General features: G+C 48.8%; 1 protein-coding gene across 5 annotated transcripts; it reads right to left on the bottom strand.

Annotated features, from left to right (window-relative positions):
• Window positions 1–1304: 1304 nt before the first annotated feature.
• Window positions 1305–23949, bottom strand: Zbtb2 (zinc finger and BTB domain containing 2). 5 transcript variants are annotated; one of them, XM_013126857.3, is made up of 3 exons: window positions 23817–23949; window positions 9939–10123; window positions 1305–4195 (listed from the first exon to the last, which is right to left on the bottom strand). In XM_013126857.3, exons 2-3 carry the CDS (start codon window positions 10109–10111, stop codon window positions 2824–2826), a joined length of 1545 nt encoding a protein of 514 aa, XP_012982311.1. In that variant the 5' UTR covers window positions 10112–10123; window positions 23817–23949; the 3' UTR covers window positions 1305–2823. The 5 variants fall into 5 exon arrangements, with proteins under 5 accessions (XP_012982311.1, XP_005065942.1, XP_021080267.1 ...); XM_005065885.4 differs by lacking the exon at window positions 23817–23949 and adding an exon at window positions 23290–23408; XM_021224608.2 differs by lacking the exon at window positions 23817–23949 and adding an exon at window positions 18396–18540.
• Window positions 23950–24578: the final 629 nt, after the last annotated feature.

A 24578-nucleotide genomic window follows, 5' to 3' on the forward strand; every position in this document is an offset into this window, starting at 1 on the left:
AACAACCCCAGAGCCTGCAAACTCTTCTTAACCCTGAGGAAGCTAACACAAGGCAAGAAAGGACAGTTATATATCAGCAGAGATGACCAGGCAACCTGCGCTGCTCAGAGTGCAACCATCATCAGTCAGCATCAGCACCATCTGGGTTGCGATGTCACTCAGCTAGTAGGATGCTTGCATAGTGGGGCATTCTATCACTAGCACCACATAAACCAGGTGTGGTGAAGCCGGGCGGTGGTGGTGCACGCCTTTAATCCCAGCACTCGGGAGGCAGAGGCAGGCAGATCTCTGAGTTGGAGGCCAGCCTGGTCTACAGAGGAACTCTGTCTCAGAAAACCAAAAGAAGAACAAAAGAAGAAGAAAAAAAAAAACCAAACCCAGAGAGAAACTTCATTAAGAGCGATAGCTTAAAGAATAATAGAATTGTTATAGGCAGGGTGTGGGGAGAGGCCCTGAAGAGGCTTTGGAGTAGGGGTTCTCAATCTTTGGGTCGGGGACCCACTTAAATAACTATCTCTAAAAATATTTACATTATGAAGCCGGGCGGTGGTGGCGCACGCCTTTAATCCCAGCACTCGGGAGGCAGAGGCAGGCGGATCTCTGTGAGTTCGAGGCCGGGCTGGACCGACAGCCTCCAAAACAATACAGAGAAACCCTGTCTCGTAAAAAACCAAAAAAAAAAAAAAAAAAAAGTTACATTATGATTCATAATGATAGCAAAGTTGTCTGACCTACAGAGAAGTTTCCAGGGCTAAACACAGACAAACCCTGTCTCAAAAAAAAAAAAAGCAACAAAAAATAACAAAAAAACATTAGCAAAATTACAGCTGTGAAATACAAAGAAAATAATGTTATTGTTGGGGTCACCACATGAGGAACTTATTAAAGGGTTGCAGTGTTAGGATGGGTGAGAATACAGAGAAAACCTGTTTCAAAGAGAAAAAAAAAGCCAAAGAGCAAGAAAAATAATCTAGGTTCATCTTGTACTTTGTGCTGGGATAGGCGGCATCCCCTGATCACGTCCTTCTTTGTGAAGATACTTGGTGGGATGACATCTACACGCCCTGTGAGGCTTAGCCTGCTCTGGCATCTTCTGGAGCCCGTTGCAGTCACAAATTCATGACCCGTGTAATTATACACCTCTCTGCTTTATCGGTGTGAACAAGGGCACCCTGTTGGGAGGAACTGCCCGAGGTCTATCTGACAGGTGTACATCCAGCTAGAATGACTCTTGATGCAAGGCTTCCACACGCCTCCTTTCCGTGTTCTTTGGGTAGACAAACGCAAAAGGGAAAAATCACATGCCCATTTAATTAAATGTTTATTCAATGAAAGGATGTATAAAAACTTACAAATTTGAGAACTCGGCTATACATATAAGAGGGAATGGGATATTCAGTTTCTAACATACACGTACGGAATAGCTATGCACTAGCCCACCCCTCACCCCTTAGCCCTCACTTCTGGCTCCTGTTACATCCTGTGAAACCATTTTCTTATTGGCCCAAGGGAAGATTAATGGACAACTTTTAATGCTGTTAGGCCAGTGGGGAAAATTTCAGGTATTAACAAAAATTGGAGGATACATATCAAAATCAATTGTTTATTTTTCCTCCAAGAAGAAATTTAAGTTTTTTTTGTCATCCTGATTTCTCTTCGTTATTTTTTGATGCCTTAGTAGATGTCACCAGTGAACTATGGGCACTGCTTTTATTTTTTTTTAAAGCAAGGTCTCTCTATGTAGCCCAGGCTGGCCTCAAATTTCCAATTCTCCTGCCTTTGGCCCACCCCATCCCCAATCCCCTTCCCTAGCTCTGGGGTCATAGATGGGCACCACCAAGCCAGGCAGCAACAACTTTACACTCATTTAGTTACAACTTCCGCTCAAACTTCCCTTGTAAGATGGGCGTTTCACAGTCCTTTCCCTGCAGCACACACACTGACTTTACAGGCAGCTGGCTGGCGCTGACACACGCTCCCCACTGGCAACTGCTAGGACATGGCGTGTCATTAGCTGTCCGGAACGACGTTCTACAGAATCGTGCTTTCAGATCTGACTTTAAAACAAGCTTGCCAGAAACCAAAACCCAGCATCTTCTTGCTCATCTTGGAAAGTGGCCGCATCGGGTAAGGCATGAGCATCAATTCTCTCATTTTTTGTAGCAAGTATCCACGTGTCCGCTCACATACAAACTCACAGCCCCGTCAGGTTTGATCCAAAAATGAAGATTGCCATCACATTATTACTCTCGCATTTTGTTGATTTCTTAACTAGTGATTTTCCTTAACTGGACATAATCTCAAAAGGATACACTCTGAAATCGGACACCTAGAGGGCAAATAGTAAAAACACTTTCTCGGGTTTCAAGTTTCCCCACACCTTCTAGGTTTGCATAGCAGAGCCCAGCTTTATCTCTAAGAAGCATGCTGTATTTTCCGACTTGGTTTCTTTGAGAAGGAAGACTTATTACCCGGGGACAGTCATAATTTTAGCTTACCAAATTATATTCTAGTTGTTTTATTATATACTCTTAATTATTTTCAAGTAGGTTTTTAAAATAATCTAAAACTTCTCAAAACCTATTTCTTTATAGATCCTACTGACCATTATCCATCCAATATCCCCTGAATGAAAGTAAATAGAGTCCAGGTTTATAATGCACAAAGCCTTAAGGGGATAGGGGCGGAGGAGGGGACCGGAAAGGAGTGGGCCCGTTTGTATCATGCCATGGAGAAACTGTCCCCAGGGTGGGGGTGGCGGTGGGGGTGGGGGGGGAGAAGGTTCTGTGTAAAAATGACAGTTTTTAAAAAGACAAGTAACATTCAGTCTAGTAATACAGTTTCCTGTTCCTTTTTGATGGTCGCTAACACAGGACGGTCTGACTCAGTTACTTCCGAGTCCCCACCGCCCAGGAGGACTGAGCGGCCCTCGTCCAGGGCAAACACGTCTGAGTTCTGGTTCTGGCAGGAGTGTTTGACCACCTCGTTGGGGGTGGAGAAGGTCTTGTCGCACAGGTTGCATTTGTAGGGCTTATTGGCCTGCACCAGCATGCTGTCCATCTGACTGCCTTCCTCGAAGGTGCAGAGCTCCAGCGTCTGCTTGTCCACCATGGTGTACGTGTCGATGCTCTGGTTGAGGCACACGTGGCGCGCGGCCTGGTTGGCCCTGCAGAAGCTCTTGTCGCAGGTGCTGCACTTGAAGGGCTTGCCGGTGTGAATGTACATGTGCTCGCGCCAGTGGCTCTTCTGAATGAACTTGCGGCCGCAGATGGTGCACTCGTACTTACGCCTCTTCACCTCCCTCTCCTGGTCCGCCTGCTCCAGGTTGTCAATGTCTGCAATGTCCGAGGGCGGTGGTGTCTCCGACTGCTGCTGCCCGTCGATGATGGGGGAGTCGGAGATGTGCTGGAGCTCGCTGTCGCTGATCATGCCCGCCTCGGGCACTTCCAGGGCATCCTTGCCCAGGTCGGCTGCATTGCTGCAGAGCGACAGGGGCCCGCGGCCTTCCCCGGGTGGGCCGGCCGTGAAGGGCACCCCGGTGTGGATCTGCAGGTGCTCTCGCAGGCTGCTGCGCAGCGTGAAGCGCCGGCCACACAGGTGGCAGGCATAGTACTTGGGGAAGCTGCCGTTCCTTTTCATGATGCTTGGCTTCACGTGGGCGATCGTGAGGGTGGACGGCTGCTCGTCTGAGGAAGAGGCCTCCAGGTTGGTCTCCTCCCCAGGAGGAGGGGGAGGAACAGGCGTGGAGACAAGTTCGGGTGACAGCGAGGTCTGCAGGGGGTCTGCGGGCGTCATGTTTGTCCGGTTCACCTGTGTCAGGTGTGTAGTCAGCTGGGACAGTTGCGAGGTCTCGGGCACCGGCTCCGGGTTCATCCTGGATGCCTGCGGCCTCGGCTCCCGCCCAAGTTTCTCAGGCCCTAAATTCATCTTGGCGGCTTGTCTCAGCTGGTGGTCGGCGATTTGAATGCCGTACAATGAAGAGGCCAGCGGGAAGACTTGCTCGGGATGGGAAAAGGTGCCCTGGCTGGCGAGGCTGGCTTCCTGGATGAGGGGGTACGCGTGCAGGAATTTGATCCCTTGCTCCAACCGCACAGGGTCGATGAGCTGTGGGGCCATCTTCCCGGTGTACATCAGGTGGAGCAGATAGCTGAATATGTCGGGCTGAATGTCGGTGGGCTTCAGACGGACACACTCACTGAAAAACAGTAGAAAGCCATGAAGACACACCAACCCGCTGCTTGGGCGGAAACAAAGCCTGAAGAACAGGCAAGACACTCGGAAGAACACTTCCCGTGGAGTCACACATCAGACTGACCCAGCTTCATTAGAGACCCAGTTCGCGGCTCAGCAGCCAGGGTAAGGTAAATAAAGAAATTTAATCTGATCGGAAAGCCTTCAAAGCTGTACATCGACACAGGTGTGGTTGCGAGCACAACACTTAAACGCAGGACGCTAAACTGTTGAGGCCCACAGTCATGGGACCTCTCCGGCAGGGGGCAAGTGAGCCCGGTCACCTTCCCAGCGTCACTAGGTGGCACTGGAAAGCGGTATGGACAACACAGTCTTCATCAGTATGGTAGCATCGCCAGGGGTCCTGCTGTGGGCTTTACAGTCATTCTGTCAACCGCCCGCAGTCCTTACTTTACAGGTGGCGAGGCCCCGGGGTAGCTCTGGCTGGGCTCACCTTACGGTTGGTGAGTGGTAGGGCTGGGACTCGAACCTAGACTTACTCATTCCAAAGCCACACGGGGACCCTTCAGAGCAATAAAACAGCTCTGTGGGCAGGCAGAAGCTGGGTTTCATTGGTCCCCTCTGAATGGAGGCAAACCACCTACACAGATAGCCAGCTGGCCTCTACCTTCCAGACTGACGTCACTTCCCAAACAGCAGCAGTGAAGAAGTGAGGAACTCCTCAGACCACTGCTATTAAAAGAAGTTCTACTGTATCCTGAGCACAATGAGACCCATATCTCTGTGTGCCCAGGAGGCATGCAGTATCACCCACAGAGTGAATATATCCTATGCATTTTCGGAAACAGTTCCCTTGAACGCCTTGGAATTTACAATAATTTTGACTATGTAATTTCTTGGCATTAATGATCTCTTTGGCAGATTTAACAATTATAACTACTTTTCGTTGTTTAAGTCAATTATCTCACCATTCTAAAATTGTAACAGCATACCCAATCTCCTAATTTAACATTTTATTAAAATAAAAATGGATGAGCTAGGCATGATGTATAATCCCAGCACATAGAAGGATGAGGCAGGAGGATTATCTGAACTTCAAGGCTAGCCTAGCTACAGTGAGAGACACTAAGGAAAAAAGAAGTAGTAAAAGAAAAGAGAAAAGGCTAATTTGATTTTTGGGGGTAATTTGATTTCAAGATGGACTTCTGACAGGACAAATAATGAATAATTACTGGATAGATACCACGGTATATATTTCATGAAGACTTTAAGACTTCATACAGTACTCACATTAACTACAAACACCAATGTCAAACAGTACAAAGAAAGCACACAACCTAGCATCCACCCGCAATACAAAGGGAGTGGGAAATTTGAGTCTGATATTGTTTTCTTAAAAAACAAACCAACTGTTAAATTGTCATTATTGTTAGCCTCTCCCTCCCTCTCTGAGACAAGGTCTTCCTGTGTATCCTGTGTAGATCAGGCTGGCCTGGAACTCACAGAGATCCACCTCCTGCCTCCCAGAGTTGGAACTAGAAGTGTACTCCACCACTGGCATGATCAGGCAGAGACCCGCAGAGACCCGAGCGTCTGAAGATGTGTGTTTCTCCAGGAGACGGGTGCGGTCCTCAAGAGAGGAGGGATATAGAAACGGCGCTTCCTTTCACTGTTCACAAAGGTCCTACCCGGCTGAGCCTCTTTCCACAAGGGCTTGCAGCTGCTCACGGTGGTTGGACAGGTCATTCTGTTGTTTGCTTGTAAGTAGTCAGTGACAGTAATTAGCCTCTGCAGTTCTAAACAAGTCCTTCGTGGCAAGGACAGGACAGAACCGGGGAGTCAACCAACACCCTACATTTCAGCCAGGTCTGGAGGGAGTGCTGGGAAAACAGCAGAGAGAGGAAGCCAGCCGGGAGTCCCTGGGGCTGCCCAGTAGGCACATGTGTACACGTATGTGTGACACTCCAGCTACTGATTCGGGACTGGCTGGAACTCTTTCTTTTTATCCATTCAACATGATAGGGGCCAGACTCGCATCTCCATCTTCTACAACACATAGTCAGTTCACCTAAGCTTTGCCATACAGACACCGGCCAGGCGTCTCGATTCTATGGGGGAGAAGGGCAAAGGGAGTGTTAGCCCAGCCACACATGCTGTGGTCTCCACTAGAATTTTAGAATAAGAGTCTTAAATAATGTTTAACTTTTTTTTTTGAGACAGGGTCTCGTTATGTAGACCAGACCAGGATGGTCTTGAACTCACAGAGACCCAGCTGCCACTGCCTCTGAAGTGCTGGATTAAAGGTGTGGCTCCCACACTCAGCTGGCTATTCTTAGCTGAAGTTTTATTTGAGTGCTCAGTCTACAGAGAAAAGATAGCGACACCTAGTGGTAGCTATAGGACATGAAAGACCCAGCCGTGGGCTCAGCCTCTGCCAGGAGGCGGGAAGCACTGGTTAAAAGCATGCTGCCCTCTGCTCTGTTTGTGACAGTGACCTTGAATTCTGCATATAGAGGGCCACCAGGTGGGTGTTCTCAGACACACAGTGCAACGATTAAAACAAGGAAAGGCGAAGTGGGTACCTGTGGGTGGGTCCTGCCAAGGTACGCCAGCCAGCAAGCAAACATGCCATTCCAAACAGTCAGTGGGAGGTTTACTGAAGGGGCATGAGAGAGGCCGGCAAGCAGACAGACAAACGGAGAGAACAGGGAGGAGACAAGAGGAAGAAGAGAGGAGCAAGAGGCCAGAGAGCGAGCTGTGCCTGGCGGACACTTTTAGGGTACACATGTGGCATGGCTGCCGGTGGAAAGGCATTTGGCAACAGGTGATGATGTAACTGCCTTGGCCTTGGCGACAGGTGATGATGTAACTGCCTTGGCCTTGGCGACAGGTGATGATGTAACTGCCTTGGCCTTGGCGACAGGTAATGATGTAACTGCCTTGGTGACCTTGGCGACAGATGATGATGTAATTGCCTTGGTGACCTCAGCAGACTCTAACACAAAGATCACATCCCTTTCTTAGAAAGACATTAGTTCACCACCCTATACATAAAATAAGGGAGGTTTCTTGCATCTAATTAAAACCTATTACATTGTCTTTACACTTCAAAATTAAAGACATTTCTTTGGCTTTTCGAGACAGGGTTTCTATGAAAAGCCTTGGATGTCCGTACTATGTAGACCAGGTTGGCCTTGACCTCAAACAGATCCGCCTGCCTCTGCCTCCTGAGTGCGAGGATTAAAGGTCTGTGCCACCACCGCCCAGCTAGACATTTCTTTTGTAAAGTCATTTGATTCACTGTGTTGCGATTAGTGGCTGCAAATAACATCTACAAAATGATGTTAAAAGATGGCGAATATACAAACAAATTTGTTTTGAGACAGAGTCTTGGCTGGTCTAGACCAGACAAGTTTCCTGTCTCAGCCTCCCCTCCAAGTGCTAAGATTACAGGAATGCATCTCACATGCCCTCCTCAAAAGGAAATGTTCCCAGCGGTTCTTCCTCTGTGCTAAGCCACCTGCGCCTGGCCCTGCTGCTCCTCCAGATGTTTACAAGTGACTATTAGAAGCAGTGGTGGCGCACGCCTTTAATCCCAGCACTCGGGAGGCAGAGGCAGGTGGGTCTCTGTGAGTTTGAGGCTGGGCTGGACCGACAGCCTCCAAAACAATACAGAGAAACCCTGTCTCGTAAAACCAAAAAAAAAAAAAAAAAAAAAAAAAGAAGCTCACACTCAGCCATACGCCATGGTGCCTGTCCCAGAAGATCTATCAAACTGCTTTGTGTGTGTATGTGTGTGGGGTGAGTAGATTCTGTGTGTGTGTGTGTGTGTGTGTGTGGGGTGAGTAGATTCTGTGTGTGTGTGTGTGGGGTGAGTAGATTCTGTGTGTGTGTGTGTGTGTATGTGTGTGGGGTGAGTAGATTCTGTGTGTGTGTGTGTATGTGTGTGTGGGGTGAGTAGATTCTCTGTGTGTGTGTGGGGAGGGGTGAGTAGATTCTCTGTGTGTGTGTGTATGTGTGTGGGGTGAGTAGATTCTCTGTGTGGGGGGGTGAGTAGATTCTCTGTGTGTGTGTGTGTGTGTGGTGAGTAGATTCTCTGTGTGTGTATGTGTGTGTGTATGTGTGTGGGGTGAGTAGATTCTGTGTGTGTGTGTGGGGTGGGGTGAGTAGATTCTCTGTGTGTGTGTGGGGGGAATAAACAGAGGGAGGGGGTAATACTCAGAGAGCCATGTCAAGGAAATGCTGCTGTAAGCAGCACAACGTGGTCATCCTCGAAGATTCTGTCACTTGACTAGGAAGAAGGCAAGGATTAGGGACATGGAGTAGGCGGGACACTCAGAAAGTTTCATTCAGGTGAGAGAACCACAAAGATGGTGTCTCGGAGACACTCAGGTGATAAGTGTCAGGCTTCAAGGCCAAGTCCCACTCCTAAGAGGCAGACTAAGGAGCTTAGACACCCGACTTGTTTTGCAGAGTGAACTGCCCAGTGTCCCTTCTCCTAAGCTCTGGTCAAGGGCATGCCTCACCCAGTCTCCAGGAATAGTCACCTGACAGGGGCGTGGGAGATGAACAGTTACAAAATGGGGGTAAGAAGGGACAGAGCACATGGGACGTGTACTGAAGAGAAATGACCTGGGGATCGATACCTGGGGTCTGAAACAGATGTAAATTAAAGCTTGGTCTAACTGAGGGTAAGAGCACAGGTGAGCCAGGGTCCTCTGGGGGAAGAGTCTCAGTTCAGTTTTATCCATGTCCAATGAGAAACATGGAGTGGAGCCAGCCGGGGCAGGATACTTAGGAACAGGGTTCTACAGACAGAAAGAGGGAGGCTGGAGCTGAAACTTGAAAGTTTCCACCAGCAAAGGCAAAGCCTGAAAAGATGACCTGTCCGTCACAGACAACATACAAGGACAGTAGGGGCCCAGGAGGCCCAAGGCCAGTGTAGCCGTGAAGAACAGAGGACATTTGGTCACAGGTGAGGACTGCAGCGTTCAGGTGGAGAGCTGCCCTCTGGGATGGGACTGCAGTGGAGACAGGAAACCACAGTGCAAATGGACAGGAACAATGTGGGATGAGCAGACCCACAAAGGTGCCGTTTTAAGAAGGTTCAAGAACAGAGAACAGGGCTGAATTCCAGGAGCCGGCAAGGTCAAGGAAGGTCTTCTGCTCAAACCAGGCAGGGAGGGATGGGGGAGAGAACAGAGGAAAATGGAGAGATGGGAGGGAGGGGGAGATTATTTTCTTTCCACACCCAGAGATTCTTTTCACTAAGAATCTCATTTAGGAGAAATCAAAGGAAAACAAAACAAAACAAAAAACGGAGCTAAGTCAGATTTTACATTAGAAAAGAGGGAAATGGAATTTGTGCCCTCCAGCCCCTCATTTGAAACTAAATATTCAAAGGTGGGGTATTCAGGGACCGGGCCTAGAGGAGGGCTTCCTGAGGGGCCACTGAAGTCTCCTGTCTGTCACTGCCAATCCATAGGTGGTACTCAGGCAGAAGGCAGTTTGGAAAGGGAGGGGCTGCATGGAGCCAGGTAGGGAAGATTCCCAAGTACTAATGAAAGAATTAGTCACCAAGAAGGCAGGGAAAAGCTGGGCTACATGGGTGTGGGGTAGGTGCCTGGATATCAGGGAGAGGCAGAAAGACCCCTGGTCTGGATGAAGGCAAAGAGTGTGCTCAGTGGGAAGCGGGACCCAGAGTCAGGAGGCTACAGCCATAGATTATTATCAACCATTTTAGTTACCTGGTCTGATGGACAAACAACATCTTAAAGTAATTGGAGAATGAAGCAAGAACTGATTTGTGTGCCTTGAAGTATACATCGCCGATTGCAACCGTGCAGTCACACAGGAAACCAAACTCTCGCTGAGCGTTTAACTGCTGCAGTAGAATAAGTCCATGGTTGGTCAAATCCATTTTTTAAAAAATCTGCAAAGTAAACAATTTTATTTTTAAGAAAGGTATTCCACAAATAAGAAATGTGTCCTAACGTTATAGTAATAATGTTCACAGCTAACATGTCATCAAGGCTAACGTGTCAGGCACTGTTAGACATGGTACATACATCAAAGCGTTTAATCCACAACAGTCCTTGGACTGGGTCCTGCCAGTACTCAGGTTCAGATGATGTCATCTAGGGTAACTCGGGTGACTTGCTGAAGCTAGGGAATGGACCGGAGTAGTGTACCTGCAAGCCTCAATCCGTGAACCACCTAGCCCTTTAAAGATCCCAAAGCAAACACTAACGACTCCTGAGAATGCAACCAATCAATCTTCCGCCAAGACAGAACCACTCAAGTGCTGGGAGGAGTCACAGCAAGGCTTCTCCACCACAGCCAGGCCACAAAAGCTTGCATATCCATTAGTAATGGCGCTCCACCTCCCTTTTGTGGAGGAGGAAATGGATTTTGAGATTTGTAAGTAAGTTGCCCCAGGTCTTTCACTGGGAAGGCAAAGAAGTCAAAATTTAAATTTGAATGCACCTACTTCAAATTCTGTGCTTTCCATTATTCAGTCAGTGAACCATAGTCCTTGGGACCTGATCTGTTTACTGTGAGAAGCAGCCAGGACCTGCCAGGTTCTTGAAATCCTTAGATGGTTCTTTTTTTCATAAGCACACCAGGAAAGTCCACCCCAGGGACCAGCATTGTTTTCCCTGAAACTAGAGCAAGGCAAAGATTGCGCCCTTTCCCTCCTACAGCACCCAGAATGAGAGGCAGAAAACCAAAACAGGATGGAAATAAAAGTCTACAGCCGGGACAGGAAGAAGCAAACCTACGGTGTACAGAATCCAGGCAATTTATACAACAGCTTCTGTAACTAGCAAGGAATGTGGTAAGGGGTAAAATACATCAAAACAAAATCCCCCAAACTCTACCTGCAATTCCGTAAGCTAGGAATGAACATGGGAATGAAATGCATGAAACCATTGCAATCCAAATAAGGAAATACACAAGTAAATCTAATAAAATGTGTAGGGGCTATATGTGGAAAATACACACCGCCGAATCCCAAACCCTCAGCAAGACCTCTTTCTGTAGACAGACAAGACTGTTCAAAAGTGTGTGGAAGGCAGAAGTAAAATTGTGTAGAAGCCAGAAGAAGACCACATTTTTAGAAATGAACAAAAAAGTGGGGAAGTTGGTCCCTCGACTCAAGCCCAGACGAGAGAGTGGCACAGAACTCAAGACTCAAGAGACGACATCACAGCAACAGCCTGGACCTGGACTCAGGCTCCCACAGAAGCAGAGTGGTGGGTGTCCAGGGGCAGCAGAGCCACGGACGGTGCTGCAGGGCTGGAGCGCCAGAGGCACATCTCAGACTTTCACACACAAACTAAAAACGGCACCACGGGCTGACGTAAAAGCACAACTATAAGAACTTTAGGAAAAAACCCAAAACTTAGATCCACAAAGGAGGAAGTGGGAAAGTCGCACTTGGTGAAAAGACAAGTGTTAGCTCTGGGCACAGTTCTGCTAAGAGGATGGACAGGCCGGCAGCTAGCTCCTCAGGTCTGCACCTGCACCGGACAGAAAGAACTCTGAAAGTCACCAGCAGGAAATACACTGGAAAGTGAGACATACTTGAAGAGGTCAGAGGTCACCGAGGGGAAAGACAGATGGCAAGTGGACAGATAGTGTTCAGTAGTCCCCCCCCAACAGAAACAGTGTCAGCACACTCATGGGGGCGGGGTGGGGGAGGTGAGGACACAGACCCAGAGGAATGGGCTCATGCTGCTGGTGAGCTCGGGGGATGGTACAGATGGCCTGGAGACCACATACAACCCAATGACTTAACACATTTATTCCAAAAAGTGAAAATGGACTTTTACACAAAACTGTACATTAACGTGGTTTTACTAGAAACAGCCCAGCTATCCTTTAGTTGTTGAATAGTTAGGCTGTGCTATGAATCACTTATTCACTAGGAGAGATGGACCACTGCTGGCCATGATGGCAAACACACTAATCTCAACTCTCCAGAGACTGAGGTGGTGGTGAGTGGGGTGGGGGGAGTAAATCTGAGGCCAGCCGGGGATACAGTGAGACTGTTTCCAGGACAAAAACAAAACAGAACAAACTATTGTAGACAGAAGATACAGGAATGGATGATGAGTCTCTTGATATAATAGCCATGAAACTTAGGGGCATGGAGAACAGACTTGCAGTGAGGGGAAGCAGGTGGTATTGCTACAGAAAGGGTACCTGAGGGACACCTGTGGCGACGGAAGTGTCCCACAGATGACGCGGCGTCAATGCCAATACTTCGATGGAGTATGGTCCAGCCCATGCAGGGTCCCCTGATTGCGAAGGGCATGAGAAATGGCAGCAAAGCATTTCTCAGCACAGCAGCAAAAGGTAGCAACTGTAGACTGAGGATCTCAGGTGTTGGGGGCCGGGCTTCACGGCAGCCATGGTCTGGGTTCATAGCACGGGTACTTTGCACAGTGAATGCAGCACCTGCTCAGCCTCTGCACAGATGTGTGATCACTCCATGTTATAAACTGCATGTTGTAAAGATGTTTTCTACTTTCACAGAAACAGTGGTTTAGTCAGGGAAAACATGATTTAGAGTATCTTCCTGCCAGGTGGAGGTGCAGACATCTTTAATCCCAGCACTCAGGAGGCAGAGGCAGGCGGATCTCTGTGAGTTCCAGGCCAGCCTGGTCTACAGAGCAAGTTCCAGGGCAGTCAAACTTACATAGAGAAGCCCTGTGAGGGGTGAGGGAAGAATGTTTCCTAACCATCGTACCTCAGTATCTAAGTACCAAGTTATTGTATATCTGGATTGTTAGTAAACTTTGGAATGCCAGACTGTAAAAACAAAACGAAACAACCAAAAAACAAACAAGCAAAGAAACACCACACCTCTTCATATGGAAATACTGTATCGACCCTCCCAACGAACAAACAAAAAATCCCAAACTGTTGTTTGAGTTTCATTAAAAAAAATCATTACACAGATTTCACCTTGAAATTATGTCATTTTTGAGATGACCCTACATATACTTCTGCCATTTTCCACTGCGTACTTATGTGAAATCGTGTCCTCGGGACTGACAATCATAAAGTCACAATACCGATGAACTGTGAGATACTACCTCCCGCAGTATCAGGTCAGACCACCGCACTGTTTCTCTTCGTCAACGACAGCAGCTGCTGATTATGGGATGTTCACTGTTAATGCCCCTCACATACCATCATCTTATTCCACACTAGTGAGGTATTTGAGGTAGGTCTAGCTACTTACATTTTAAAGAAGGCAGGCAGTCTGCTCAGATCACAGGACAATAAGTTTTGAGAAGCAGACTCAAGCAGGGTTCATTGGATTTTGTGTTTGTTTTGAGAAATACTATTGTATGGCCCAAGCTGGCCTAGAACTTGTGCTACAATTGCCTCAGTCTCTTGAGCACTGGCATTACTATCACACCTGGCTTTGTTATTTTGTTTTTTTTTTTAAGATTTAATTATTTATCATGTATACAGTGTTCTGTCTGCAGATACCCCTGCAGGTCAGAAGAGAGCACTTCATTACGGATGGCTGTGAGCCACCACATAGTTGCTGACAACTGAACTCAGGCTCTGTGGAGGAGCAGCCAGTGCTCTTAACCTCTGAGCCATCTCGCCAGGCCCTGCTTTTTTGTCTTTTAAGGATTTATTCATTTATTATGTATACAGTGTTCTGCGTGCATGTATAGCTGCAGGCTAGAAATGGGCACCAGATCTTATTGTAGATGGTTGTGAGCCACCATGTGGGTGCTGGGAATTGAACTCAGGACCCCTGGAAGGATAGTCAGTGCTCTTAACCTCTGAGCCATCTCTCTAGCTGCACCCCCAGCCCACTTTTAAATTAACAAGTGATACTATGTTTTTGTTTTAGTGATTTAACATATATGTACTTGTTAAGGATTCAGATACTATGGACATACAAATATGAGTGCTGCCCAAACCCCCATATATTGGTACTCTTTTTGTGTTGGGGGGGGGATGGGACACCTACGGCTTGGTGCATGCTACAGGTGAGTATTCTGCTATTGAGCCATAGAACCCAAGATCTGCACTACTACTTTGTTCAGACTCCTTGTTAATATTACCTTTTTCCCTTCCTATGATATGAATGATATTTAGTGATGTGAAATATATATTAGCTACTTCTGTGTCTTCATGAACTTTATCCATTTTCCTCCTTTTTTTGTTTTGTGTTTTCGAGACAAGGTTTCTTTGTAACTTTGGAGGCTGTCCTGGAACTGGCTCTGTAGACCAGGCTGGCCTCTCTAACTCACAGAGACCCGCCTGCCTCTACCTCCCAAGTGCTGGGATTAAATGCATTCGCCATCATCGCTGGTTCTTCCCTACTTTAGTGCTTGGATTATAGGAGTGCACCACCATGCCTGACTATAAAAAATATTTTTAATGCAAACAAGGCATGACAAATAGTGTAATTTTGACATTAAATGTCTACCTCATTTTTAGTTTTTTATTTATTTCTCAGACAGGTTCATATGTAGTCCACACAGCCCCTGAAGCTGTGATAGTACCTGAGTTTTGGGTTACTGGCCTGTGACAGTTATACAAGATATACAACTGTGAGCTTGGTGGTGATCTTTACAAAGTGCCTGTTCTAAAATACAAGCATTATCAAAAATCCTGTTTCACACACCTGATATCCTCACATTTGGGATGCTGAGTCAGGAACATTCTGTAATCACGGCCCGCTTGGGTTGCACAGCAAGATCCTATTTAAAAAACCAATCAGATGGAGGGCCATATTGTTTCACCTAAGGATGTTGGTCAGTGAGACAAGATGTCCACTCACTTGGAATCTTCTGGATGCACTGCTGAGGAAAGGTAGCCTTTCCCCAGGTCCCTGGTGCTGGGGCCATTACTGGCTCCTGAAAGAATTCAGGGCTCCCAGCCCTGGTCCCCATTCTACAAGCTCCACACTGGGTTGCCGTAGGCATCTCCAGTCACCAAGGTCAGCAGGGCTGGTGGCCCTTGTTCAGCTGGGAGCCCCAGCTCACTCCTGCTTGATCCAGAAAGCTCCTGTCCTCTCTCTTCAAACTCCGCCCTCTCAGAGAATCTCCAACAAAGAAAAGACACAAAAAAGCCCAGTTATGAATTCTTGGTCCCTGCAGCAGCTCCTCCCCTGAAGTTGCCAGTAGCCCAAGTCCCCGCCTAAAGTGCTCAGTTTTTGACCATACTTGGGCACAAACCACCTAGAACCTATATAATATCCCTGCTTTAGTGCAGACGCATGACTTCTGCTTCCATCTCTGGGGCTGGAAAACTCACCTGGGAGTTGCTTTGCTCAAATAGACCTGTTCTTTTACTTTTTCAAGTCAATGTCTTAGTGCATCAGTAGAAAAACCTGTTATTGTGATACAGAAAACCTGTTTAGACCTGAAGCTTAGAACCTTAGCTCTGGACCTTTGAAAATGCTTTCACAGAGGCTGTACACTGACATGTGTATGTACAGTTAATTTTGTGTGTATTCACACATGCGTGCTCACGCAACTGGTCTTGTCTCTCACGTATGAGAAGTTCTGCCAGTTCTGCAGTCCACCTGATGCCAGTCTGCAGTCCACCTGATGCTTCTTGAAAGCTTCAGCTAGGTGCCTAGGACGTTATCTAGGCGAGTGTTTGCCATTTGCTAAACTAACTAGTTCAGAAACAGGAAGTGTCCTCAGTTCCAGCCTTGGCTCAACTACCCTGCTGCTTTGGGAGAAAAGTGTAGTTTCTTTTTATCCAAGACATCCCTATCAACTTAATGTGCTACAGTTTGGAAGTTTTTCTCAGTTTACAAACATCAGGTGATGCCGGGCGTTGGTGGCGCACGCCTTTAATCCCAGCACTCGGGAGGCAGAGGCAGGTAGATCTCTGTGAGTTCGACTACAAGAGCTAGTTCCAGGACAGCCTCCAAAGCCACAGAGAAACCCTGTCTCGAAAAACCAAAAAAAAAAAAAAAAAAAAAAAAAATCAGGTGATGTTTCCCCACACACTAAGTTGTGGCTAGTGCTTGGCAGTTTACTGTGAGCCCAGAGGCATGATGGGAGAGGCATGCCGCAAGTGGCTCGGATGCAGTCAGTACCTTAAGGGACTTCAGTTCTTAGGAACAATGGGAAGGCTCCCAGGGGACACAATGGGATGACTATAACGTAAAGACCAAGAGAACCCAAAGAGAGAGGGCAGATTAGAAAGACATCTAGAAGATTCAAATCTGCAGCATTGCCTAGGGGAGGGAGGTGGGAGGCTTTTTACTGGAATAGCTGGTAGATCTCAGCTGGGAGATGAGGACAAAAATCTTAGATTGGTGGGAAAGAACACGTCGCATTTGAGAGACCACTGGGGCCTCTAGGATGAGATGGATAGTGGTCTGGTCTAGAAGCTTGGTGATTGATGGCTGAGGTCTTCCAAGAAGCTAGACAACCTGATTTCAGAGCCAGAGCCCTAAGTCACGTCAGTGTGTTGTCATGGTACCGTATGGGAGAGGCTCAAAGGGCCAAGAGTCAGGCGACTGTTGCCTTCTGGGTATATGGTTTGTGCTGTGTGTGACCCTGCCTTGCTCTATAGAACATTTCTAAGAGTTCTTACTGATGCTAGTCACAAAGCTAGCAACGAGACTGCACACTTAAGAGCTAGATAGTGAGAATCCTTAACCGGCCTTGGGATATCACTTGGCTGGCAGAGTTCTTGCCTAGAATGCAGAGCTTTGGGTTTGATCCCTAGCGTCACATACACTGAATGTAGGTAGCACATGCCTGTAATCCCAGCACTAGGGAGATAAAGGATGCTCTGAAGTTCAGGGTCATTCTCCAGCATACAGTTCAAGGCTAGTTAGGGATGCTGGAGACTTTTTCTCAACAGCAAAAAAAAAAAAAAAAAAAAAAAAAAAGGCAAACAACAACCCAACCACTTGGCACAGTTAAACAGAACTTAAAAAGAAAAAAGAAGCAACTAAAGAAAAGTCACTTAGAGTGGTCTTCTGGTCACTGGCATACATGAGGTGCACACACTCGTTAAAAAAGTCACCTGTTTTTCCTACAGTGTATGCTGAAGAACTGCAGGCAGGGTCTCACTATGGGATCCTTGCTGGTCTGGAACTCACCATGTGGACCAAGCTGGTCTCAAACTCACAGAGATCCACCCCCTCTCCCTCCTGTGTGCTAACATTAAAGGTATGCACATCACACCTGGTGGATCTTATAGAATGTCTTTACATAATTCACATGTGCACACTATTATCTTAAATGAGTCCCGAGACTGTATGGTAGATCCATGCCAAAAGTAAAACAAAACAAATGTTTCCCAGAGCCAGCTATAATATATAATATATAATATATAATATATAATATATAATATATAACGACCACTTTCCTCTATGTAATATTTGGCTCTTATCTTCACCCCTCTCCCACTTTGATACACTGAGGATCTAGTTGTCAAGTGCACTCGATTCCCAGTCTTTGGAAGGAGGCATGAGCAGACTGCATAATCAGGAGCTACTTTGCCAATCTAAGTTCCTCCCTCACTTTCAATACAAACGCTGAGGAACAACAGCGGTGGGGAATAGATGACTCCCTTTCTAAAGATAATTGCTTTCAGGACTCACTAACCACCACTTAGACTTGGCGCTTCAAGGGCTGGCACTAAAAGGGTCCTCTGAAGCCCTCAATTTATTTACACCAAGAATAAGAAATGTTGTGATGCACAGGGCATACACAGCAGGAACTGAAGAAGCCTCATTCAGAGTAAGATGGGTTCTGTCGAGTAGTTTAGCCACTTACCAGGGTAAAAACCGTCTTTTCAATTAATACTATTAAAAATGAATGGGGGTGGGTGGGCAAGAACTAAATCTGAATAATGCTGGACAATGGAATTTTAAGATACTTCAGAACTTCAGAGGTAAGAAATGCACCCCCCCTTTTACTGAATTCTCTTCTATGGTAATTACAGAAGGGCATAAACCATCTAATAGCACTTTCCTACTGGAAAATGCATCATTAGCAAAAAGATTTGTCTTTTCCATTATATTTTTCTTTCATTTAATTCACCTTTAAGTTAGTTTTAAATTCCTAAATGTATGAAATCTGAAGGTGGCAATTCAGAGACGTTAAGAAGAGAGTGACAATTCTAAAAGTTACGCTACAATCAACTTTAAAGAAACAAAGTAATGGCCATAGCAGCAAATGTAAAATTTTTACCTCCCAGTCAAAGCAGAGCCTGCCTTCCTTTTTACACCACCCACAGGTCTGGTTCAGGTTGAATCATGGTGTGTGGGGTCAAACTCAGACTTCTGTACTTTAACTGTAATGGATTTCTAAAGGACAGTGGGTTCCATGATATCTTCACACACAAATGCCACCACCCTAAGCTGTTAGTATTTCTTCCCTTACCACCTTCACCCACGCCCCTCCCCTCCCTTGATGGTTCTTTCTCCCTTCAAATAGGCTCCCTTCTGCTTTCAAGTCACACACAGTGTGTGTGTGTGTGTGCGCGCGCGCGCATGTGTGTGTGCGTGTGTGTGCGTGCGCGCGCGTGTGTGTGTGAAAGGAACTCAGCTCTCTCCTTCCACCATGTGGGTTCTGGGGATGGGACTTACGTCATCAGGTTCGGCAGGAGGTGACTTTACCTGCTGAGCCGTGCAGTTTTATTGATGCATGCTTTTTTTTTTTTTTTTAATTATCCAGCGGTCATTTGGAAGATACTGACTCATTGAATTATAAGATTTCCCCAGTGTTAACACACTGGAAAGAGAGTGAGATCAGTATTACTATGAAAATTGTTTCAACCATGTGGAAGCCTGGCAGAGCTGTGGGGTTCACAAGGGCATGTCATATAGCCACTGTGGAGAGTCATTTCAGGCACTGAGAGAACCACAATGGCCAGCCTGTCTGGCCCAGCACACTCACACATTATTTTCAGACAATTCTACACTTTCCCTGGTGCAGAATCTACAACGTGACATAATTTAAAGGAACAGTACAAAGAAATTTTTGTTACAGGTGTGTGACACCATGCTTTTGTTTTGTTTTTGCTTTTTTCGGACAGGGTTTCTCTACATAGCCCAGGTTTTCCTGGAACTTATTACTATTATGTAACCCAGGCTGATCTTGAACTCACAAGAGATCTATCTGCCTCTGGCTCCCAAGAGTTGTGATAAAAGTTGTGCACAAACACATTTGGCAAAATTTTTTTGAAAAATAAAGTTTAAGTACTTAGCCAGACATTCTAAAGCACTTCATGAATTTCTAACTTTGTGCTGTGAACTTTTTCTTCCTTCCTGTTATTTTGGGGGGGGGTTGCTATAGTAAGTCCAGGCTGGTCTTGAACTTGAAGCCTCACCAGTGCCCTATAGGGTTACAGATGTGTGACACCATGTCCAGCTTGCGTTTTCTTGAAGAAAGTGCTTGCTTTCCTGTTCCGTGCTGATTGCCTCCCCTGTCTCTCTTTCTTCCCCCTTTCTCCATGGCTCATGTAGTCTAAGCTGACCTCAAATCCTCTGTTGTTGAGGATGGTGGCTGGCCTTGAATTCCTGACTCTCAAGTCTCCAATTTGGGAGTGCTGGGATTACAGGCATGGACCACTATGCCTGGCATGATTCCATTTTTTTTTTTTAATTTTGTTTTTTTTGAGAAAGGGTTTCTCTGTGTGTCTTTGGAGCCTGTCCTGGAAATCGCTTTGTAGACCAGGCTGGGTTCAAACTCAGAGATCCACCTGCCTCTGCCTCCCAAGTGCCCCTCGTGATTCCATATTTTTTTTTTTTTTTTTTTGGTTTTACGAGACAGGGTTTCTCTGTATTGTTTTGGAGGCTGTCGGTCCAGCCCGGCCTCGAACTTACAGAGATCTGCCTGCCTCTGCCTCCCGAGTGCTTGGATTAAAGGCGTGCATCACCACTGCCCCGCTTATCTTTTTTAAAAAAAATATTTATTATGTATAAAGCATTCTCCTTGCATATATGCCTGCAGGTCAGACAGGGCGCCAGATCTCATTATAGATGGTTGTGAGCCACTGTGTGGTTGCTGGGAATTGAACTCAGGACCTCTGGCAGAGCAGTCAGTGCTCTTAACCTCTGAGCCATCTTTCTAGCCTGTGATTCCATATCTTAATGACCATCTTAGCATTGTAAATATGGAATCTCATTTAGTATCAATCTGTACTCTTAATTTGTAATTTGCTAAGAGCAAGTCCTCAATCTGATCCTTAGAAATCTTCAAATATCCAATTCCCTGTGAGCTTCTCAGTCTGTTCAGAGAACCACGGAGCACAGAGGAGAAGCAGGAAAAGTGGTGCCGGTGGCCACAGACCCGTGCTCCTCAGTTGTCCTTTCCTACCGCACGTGCCACACTTCTTGTCCAACTTACTTCATTTCCTGCAGGGAAAGGGGATTAGGTCCAGGGACAAAGAACCCAGGGACACTGAGAGGTGGCAAGAGAGTCCCCCACTCAGCTGATTCCAAGCTGTTCTGTTTCCTTCACTGTCTACTACTGGGTATAGAGGTTCTCAGGGAGGAAAACACCCCCCTTGGAGCGGAGCAGTGGGTACTTGAAATCACAGGGTGACAAGGAATAGCTCCTGAGGGGGTGTTGGGGTAAAGGGTTTTATAAGTGTCTTAGTCACTGTTGTATAGAGACCCAGGACTCTGGTGAGTGACAGCATCTAATTGTGGGCTTCTTTACAGTTTCAGAGGGTTAGAGTATTATCACTGCGACAGGGAGCATGGTGGCATGCAGGCAGAAGCAACACCCTGATCTGTAGGCAGTGTGTCTGGGCCTGGCATGGACTTCTGAAATCTCAAACCCACACCCCACCAACACATTTACGCCTAATTCTCTCACATGTACCACTCCCTGGTGATTAGATAGTCAAATATATAAGCCTAACAGTACCTTTCTTATTCAACCGCCACAAAGGTCTTGTAAAATGAAAAATTTGGGCCTTTAATCCCCCCAGAGGAGGCAGAGGCAGGGAATTTCTGTGAGTTCAAGACCAGTTCTACAGAGTGAGTTCCAGGACAGCCAGGAATACACAGAGACACCCTGTCTTGAAAAAGCAAAACAAGCCAAGCCTTGGTGGCGCACGCCTTTAATCCCAGCACTCGGAGGCAGAGGCAGGCGGATCTCCGTGAGTTCGAGGCTAGCCTGGTCTACAAGAGCGAGTTCCAGGACAGCCTCCAAAAGAATACAGAGAAACCCTGTCTTGAAAAACAAATAAAAGAAAACAACACCATCAAAAGACATATCTAGCATTAATTTTGCTGGAGTATTTTGGAGAAGTTTTACACCCATCTACATATACATGCTTGGGAGAAAAGCTTACAGCTGGGCAAGGAAACAGGAATAACCCGACAAAGTTTCCAACCACCCACTGGTGCAATTCTTTCTGTGGTACCCTTCCATTTTTTAAAAAAATTTAACTATTATGGTTTCCACAATAAGTTAATCTTAGCTAGGAAAACCAGATAGACAGACACACACACAACTCAAAGTTTACTAAATGAAAAATTAAATATCACCTTTAAAAGAATTACAGATAAATTTAATTTTTCTTAAAAATTATCAAGTTATTGGGAGGGGTTGTATTCCTTTTATTCAAGCACTCGGGAGGCAGAGGCAGGTGGATTTCTGAGATTGAGGCCAGGCTGGTTTACAGGGCAGAGTTCCAGAACAGCCAGGGGTACAACAGAGAAAACAACCCAGCCTTGAAACCTCTGCCCCCCCCACACCCAAAAAAGAAAAACGATCAAGTTTACAAATATCCTGGGCAAACTAAAGGTGTTACCCTGAAGGTCTGAATGCTCCCCCCTCCCAAATTTAATTTTTTTTGGTTTGTGAGAAAACACAGTAATGAGGATTAAAATGTCTCAGTACTAATTTAGTATAATTTTAAACCTTTCAGAGTAAAATGTTGGTTGTGCACACTGGTCAGGGTCTTTAGTATAGACACTATATAGATATCATCAACCAGGATGGACACAACAGCCCGTTTAGCCATGACCAGCGTTGCACGAGCCCCAAATCCATTTTCTTTATTGTATTTTACTAAAACAATACATTATGAAAATGAACCGAATCTAGGACCAAATGCGTTGTATGATGGTGGTGGGCAGGAACAATGCAGACTGGTGGCGCGAGGAGACCAAAAGCTCGAGTCCACTCCCCGAGGAATAATTAGTCCGAGGAGTTGGGTAGAAGTTCTCGCAGTTACTGCTCTGTCAGACACAGGGGTTTCGCTCTTCCTGCTCGGCTGCACGAGCTTCCATGCAGGAGAGCCTTTAAAATCTACTACCAGCTAAAGGCAACAAAAGCCCGCATTCCACGCCGCTTTTAATTGCTCATGCATTCCAGCCTGCGAACGAACCGTCTGGGGGCTCGCTCCTGGGGGTACCAAGCCTATCCCTCCAGCATCCCTGCTCAGATGCTCCCAACGCGGCGGCGCCAGCAGAGGAGGGCGCGGCCGTCCCGGTTGCAGCCCTAGGCGGCGTGGCCCCGCCCAGGAGGCTTTGACCCCCGCCCCTGTGGGAGGAGCTGGGAGGGGCCCTCGCTCCAGCCCCGCCCCAGGGATCGAGGGGAGGGGGAGCGGCGCAACGCAACGCACTCGGGTCGCGCCGCTCGCTCACCCCCCCCACCCCTCCCGTCAGCCCCGCGTGCGCGCGCGCGCCCCTAAGTCCCGCGGCGCCGAACACAATGCCGACGCCTACGCCGCCGCTGCCGCCGCGCGCGCGCGCGCGCCGCCCCGGCCGGCGCCACGGCCGCGGCGCCAGGGGCGGGAGGGGGGGTGGTGGTGGAGGAGGGGGAGGGGAGCAGCGCGCGCGAGAGCCGCAGACAGCGCGAGACCCGAGGCCGGAAGCGCGCGTGCGCGCCCCCGCCCGCGAGCGGGAGGCGGAGCCGGAGCAGTAGCGGCAGCAGCTGTAGGAGCCGCTGCAGCTGGGAGACGCGCCAGAGAGGCCGGGCCTGCTCCGGTCCGACCGGATCCCTCCCCTTCCCCTCCCTGCTCCCTCCCCTCCCCCAGCCCACTTCCGCAGCTCGCGGCCTGGCCGCCGCGGCGGCGGCGGCGGCGACGACGAACCGCAGCAGGAGGCGACGGCGGAGTACGCACCTGACGGGCCCCAACCTGGAGGGGCTCCGGCGCGGGACCGCTCACCGGCCGCCGCCCGCTCCGGACGCCCTTGGCCGCGGCGGGCAGCAGGGACCGGCGACTGGGACCGGAACGCGGAGCGCCCCCTCCCCTTGCGCCCGCCCTCTCGGCTTCCGTCCCCTCCCCCTCTCGCGAAGCCCCGGATGGAGCGGCCGGGACTCGCCGCCGCCTGGCTGCCGGGATGGTTTTGTCAGGCGGCCAGAGCCCCGGCGCCAGGCGCAGTCGCCGCCCCCGCCCCGCGGGTTTTCCTCCCCCCTTCCTCCCGCCCCCCGCCCCGGCCTCCCCGCCCCGGCGCCCCGCGCGCTCGGGCCCGCCGCCTGCCTTCTCCCGGAGCCCCGAGACGGGAGTCATTCGTCGCCTTTGTTGCCACGACCGCTGCCGGAACCGTTTGCGAGCTCCGGCGGCTCCCGCCCCCTCCCTGCGCCTTCCCGGAGCCCGGGCCGGGGGCGGCACGTGGGCCCCGGGACGCGGTGGCGGTGCGCGCTTACCTGTCGCCGGTGCGGCCGCGGCGGGGCGTGAGGGGGAAGGCAGAGCCGGGCGGCCTGGCCTAACTGTCCCCGCCGCTGCCGCCTCTGCCCCGCGTTGCTGCTGCTGCTGCTGCTGCCGCCGCGGTCGGTGTCTCCGGCGCGGCGGCGGGCGGCGGCGGCGGGGCTTTTCCTGTCCGGTTACGTTAAGGTCACATGACCGAGAGAGCGGAGCGACTAGTGCAAAGAGGCTGAGAGCGGCTCCCGCCGGGGGGGAGAGGCGGCGAGAGAGCAGTGGCGGCAAGAGCCCCTCCGCCCCCCCCAGCCGCTCCCCTCCCCCCCCGCCCGCCCGCCTCCGCCTCCTGCTGCTCTGCCGCCGCCGCCGCCACCACCACCACCACCACCGCCGCCGCCTGCAGCTCGGCGCTGCGGCTCCCACCCAGCCTGGGGCTCGCGGCTCCAGCCAAAGTTCTGCAAGCCATGTGCAGCCGAGGCGAGGAAACTTCTCCGCAGCGGTCGGGCCCGGAGGCTGGCGGCCCGACCCCCTTGTTTCCAGAGTGTCTCGGTAGGACCAGTGCTGCAGATGCAGATGGTCATTTCGGGGTGCAGAGGGAGATGCATGCCCATCCTCCTGTCGAGGGATGCCTGACATCTCTTGGCTGTGCCCTTGTACCCGGACTGCTCCGTGTTTAGCTTTTCCTCCTGAGACGTGAAAGTGGAGTGGGCTGCTGTCAGTCACTGATGGTGTTGTCACCGGTGGTGGCTGAAAGTCATGCACAAGTAGAT

This window comes from Mesocricetus auratus, unplaced genomic scaffold (assembly GCF_017639785.1).
Source record: "Mesocricetus auratus isolate SY011 unplaced genomic scaffold, BCM_Maur_2.0 Super-Scaffold_100018, whole genome shotgun sequence".
NCBI classification, from domain to species: domain Eukaryota; kingdom Metazoa; phylum Chordata; class Mammalia; order Rodentia; family Cricetidae; genus Mesocricetus; species Mesocricetus auratus.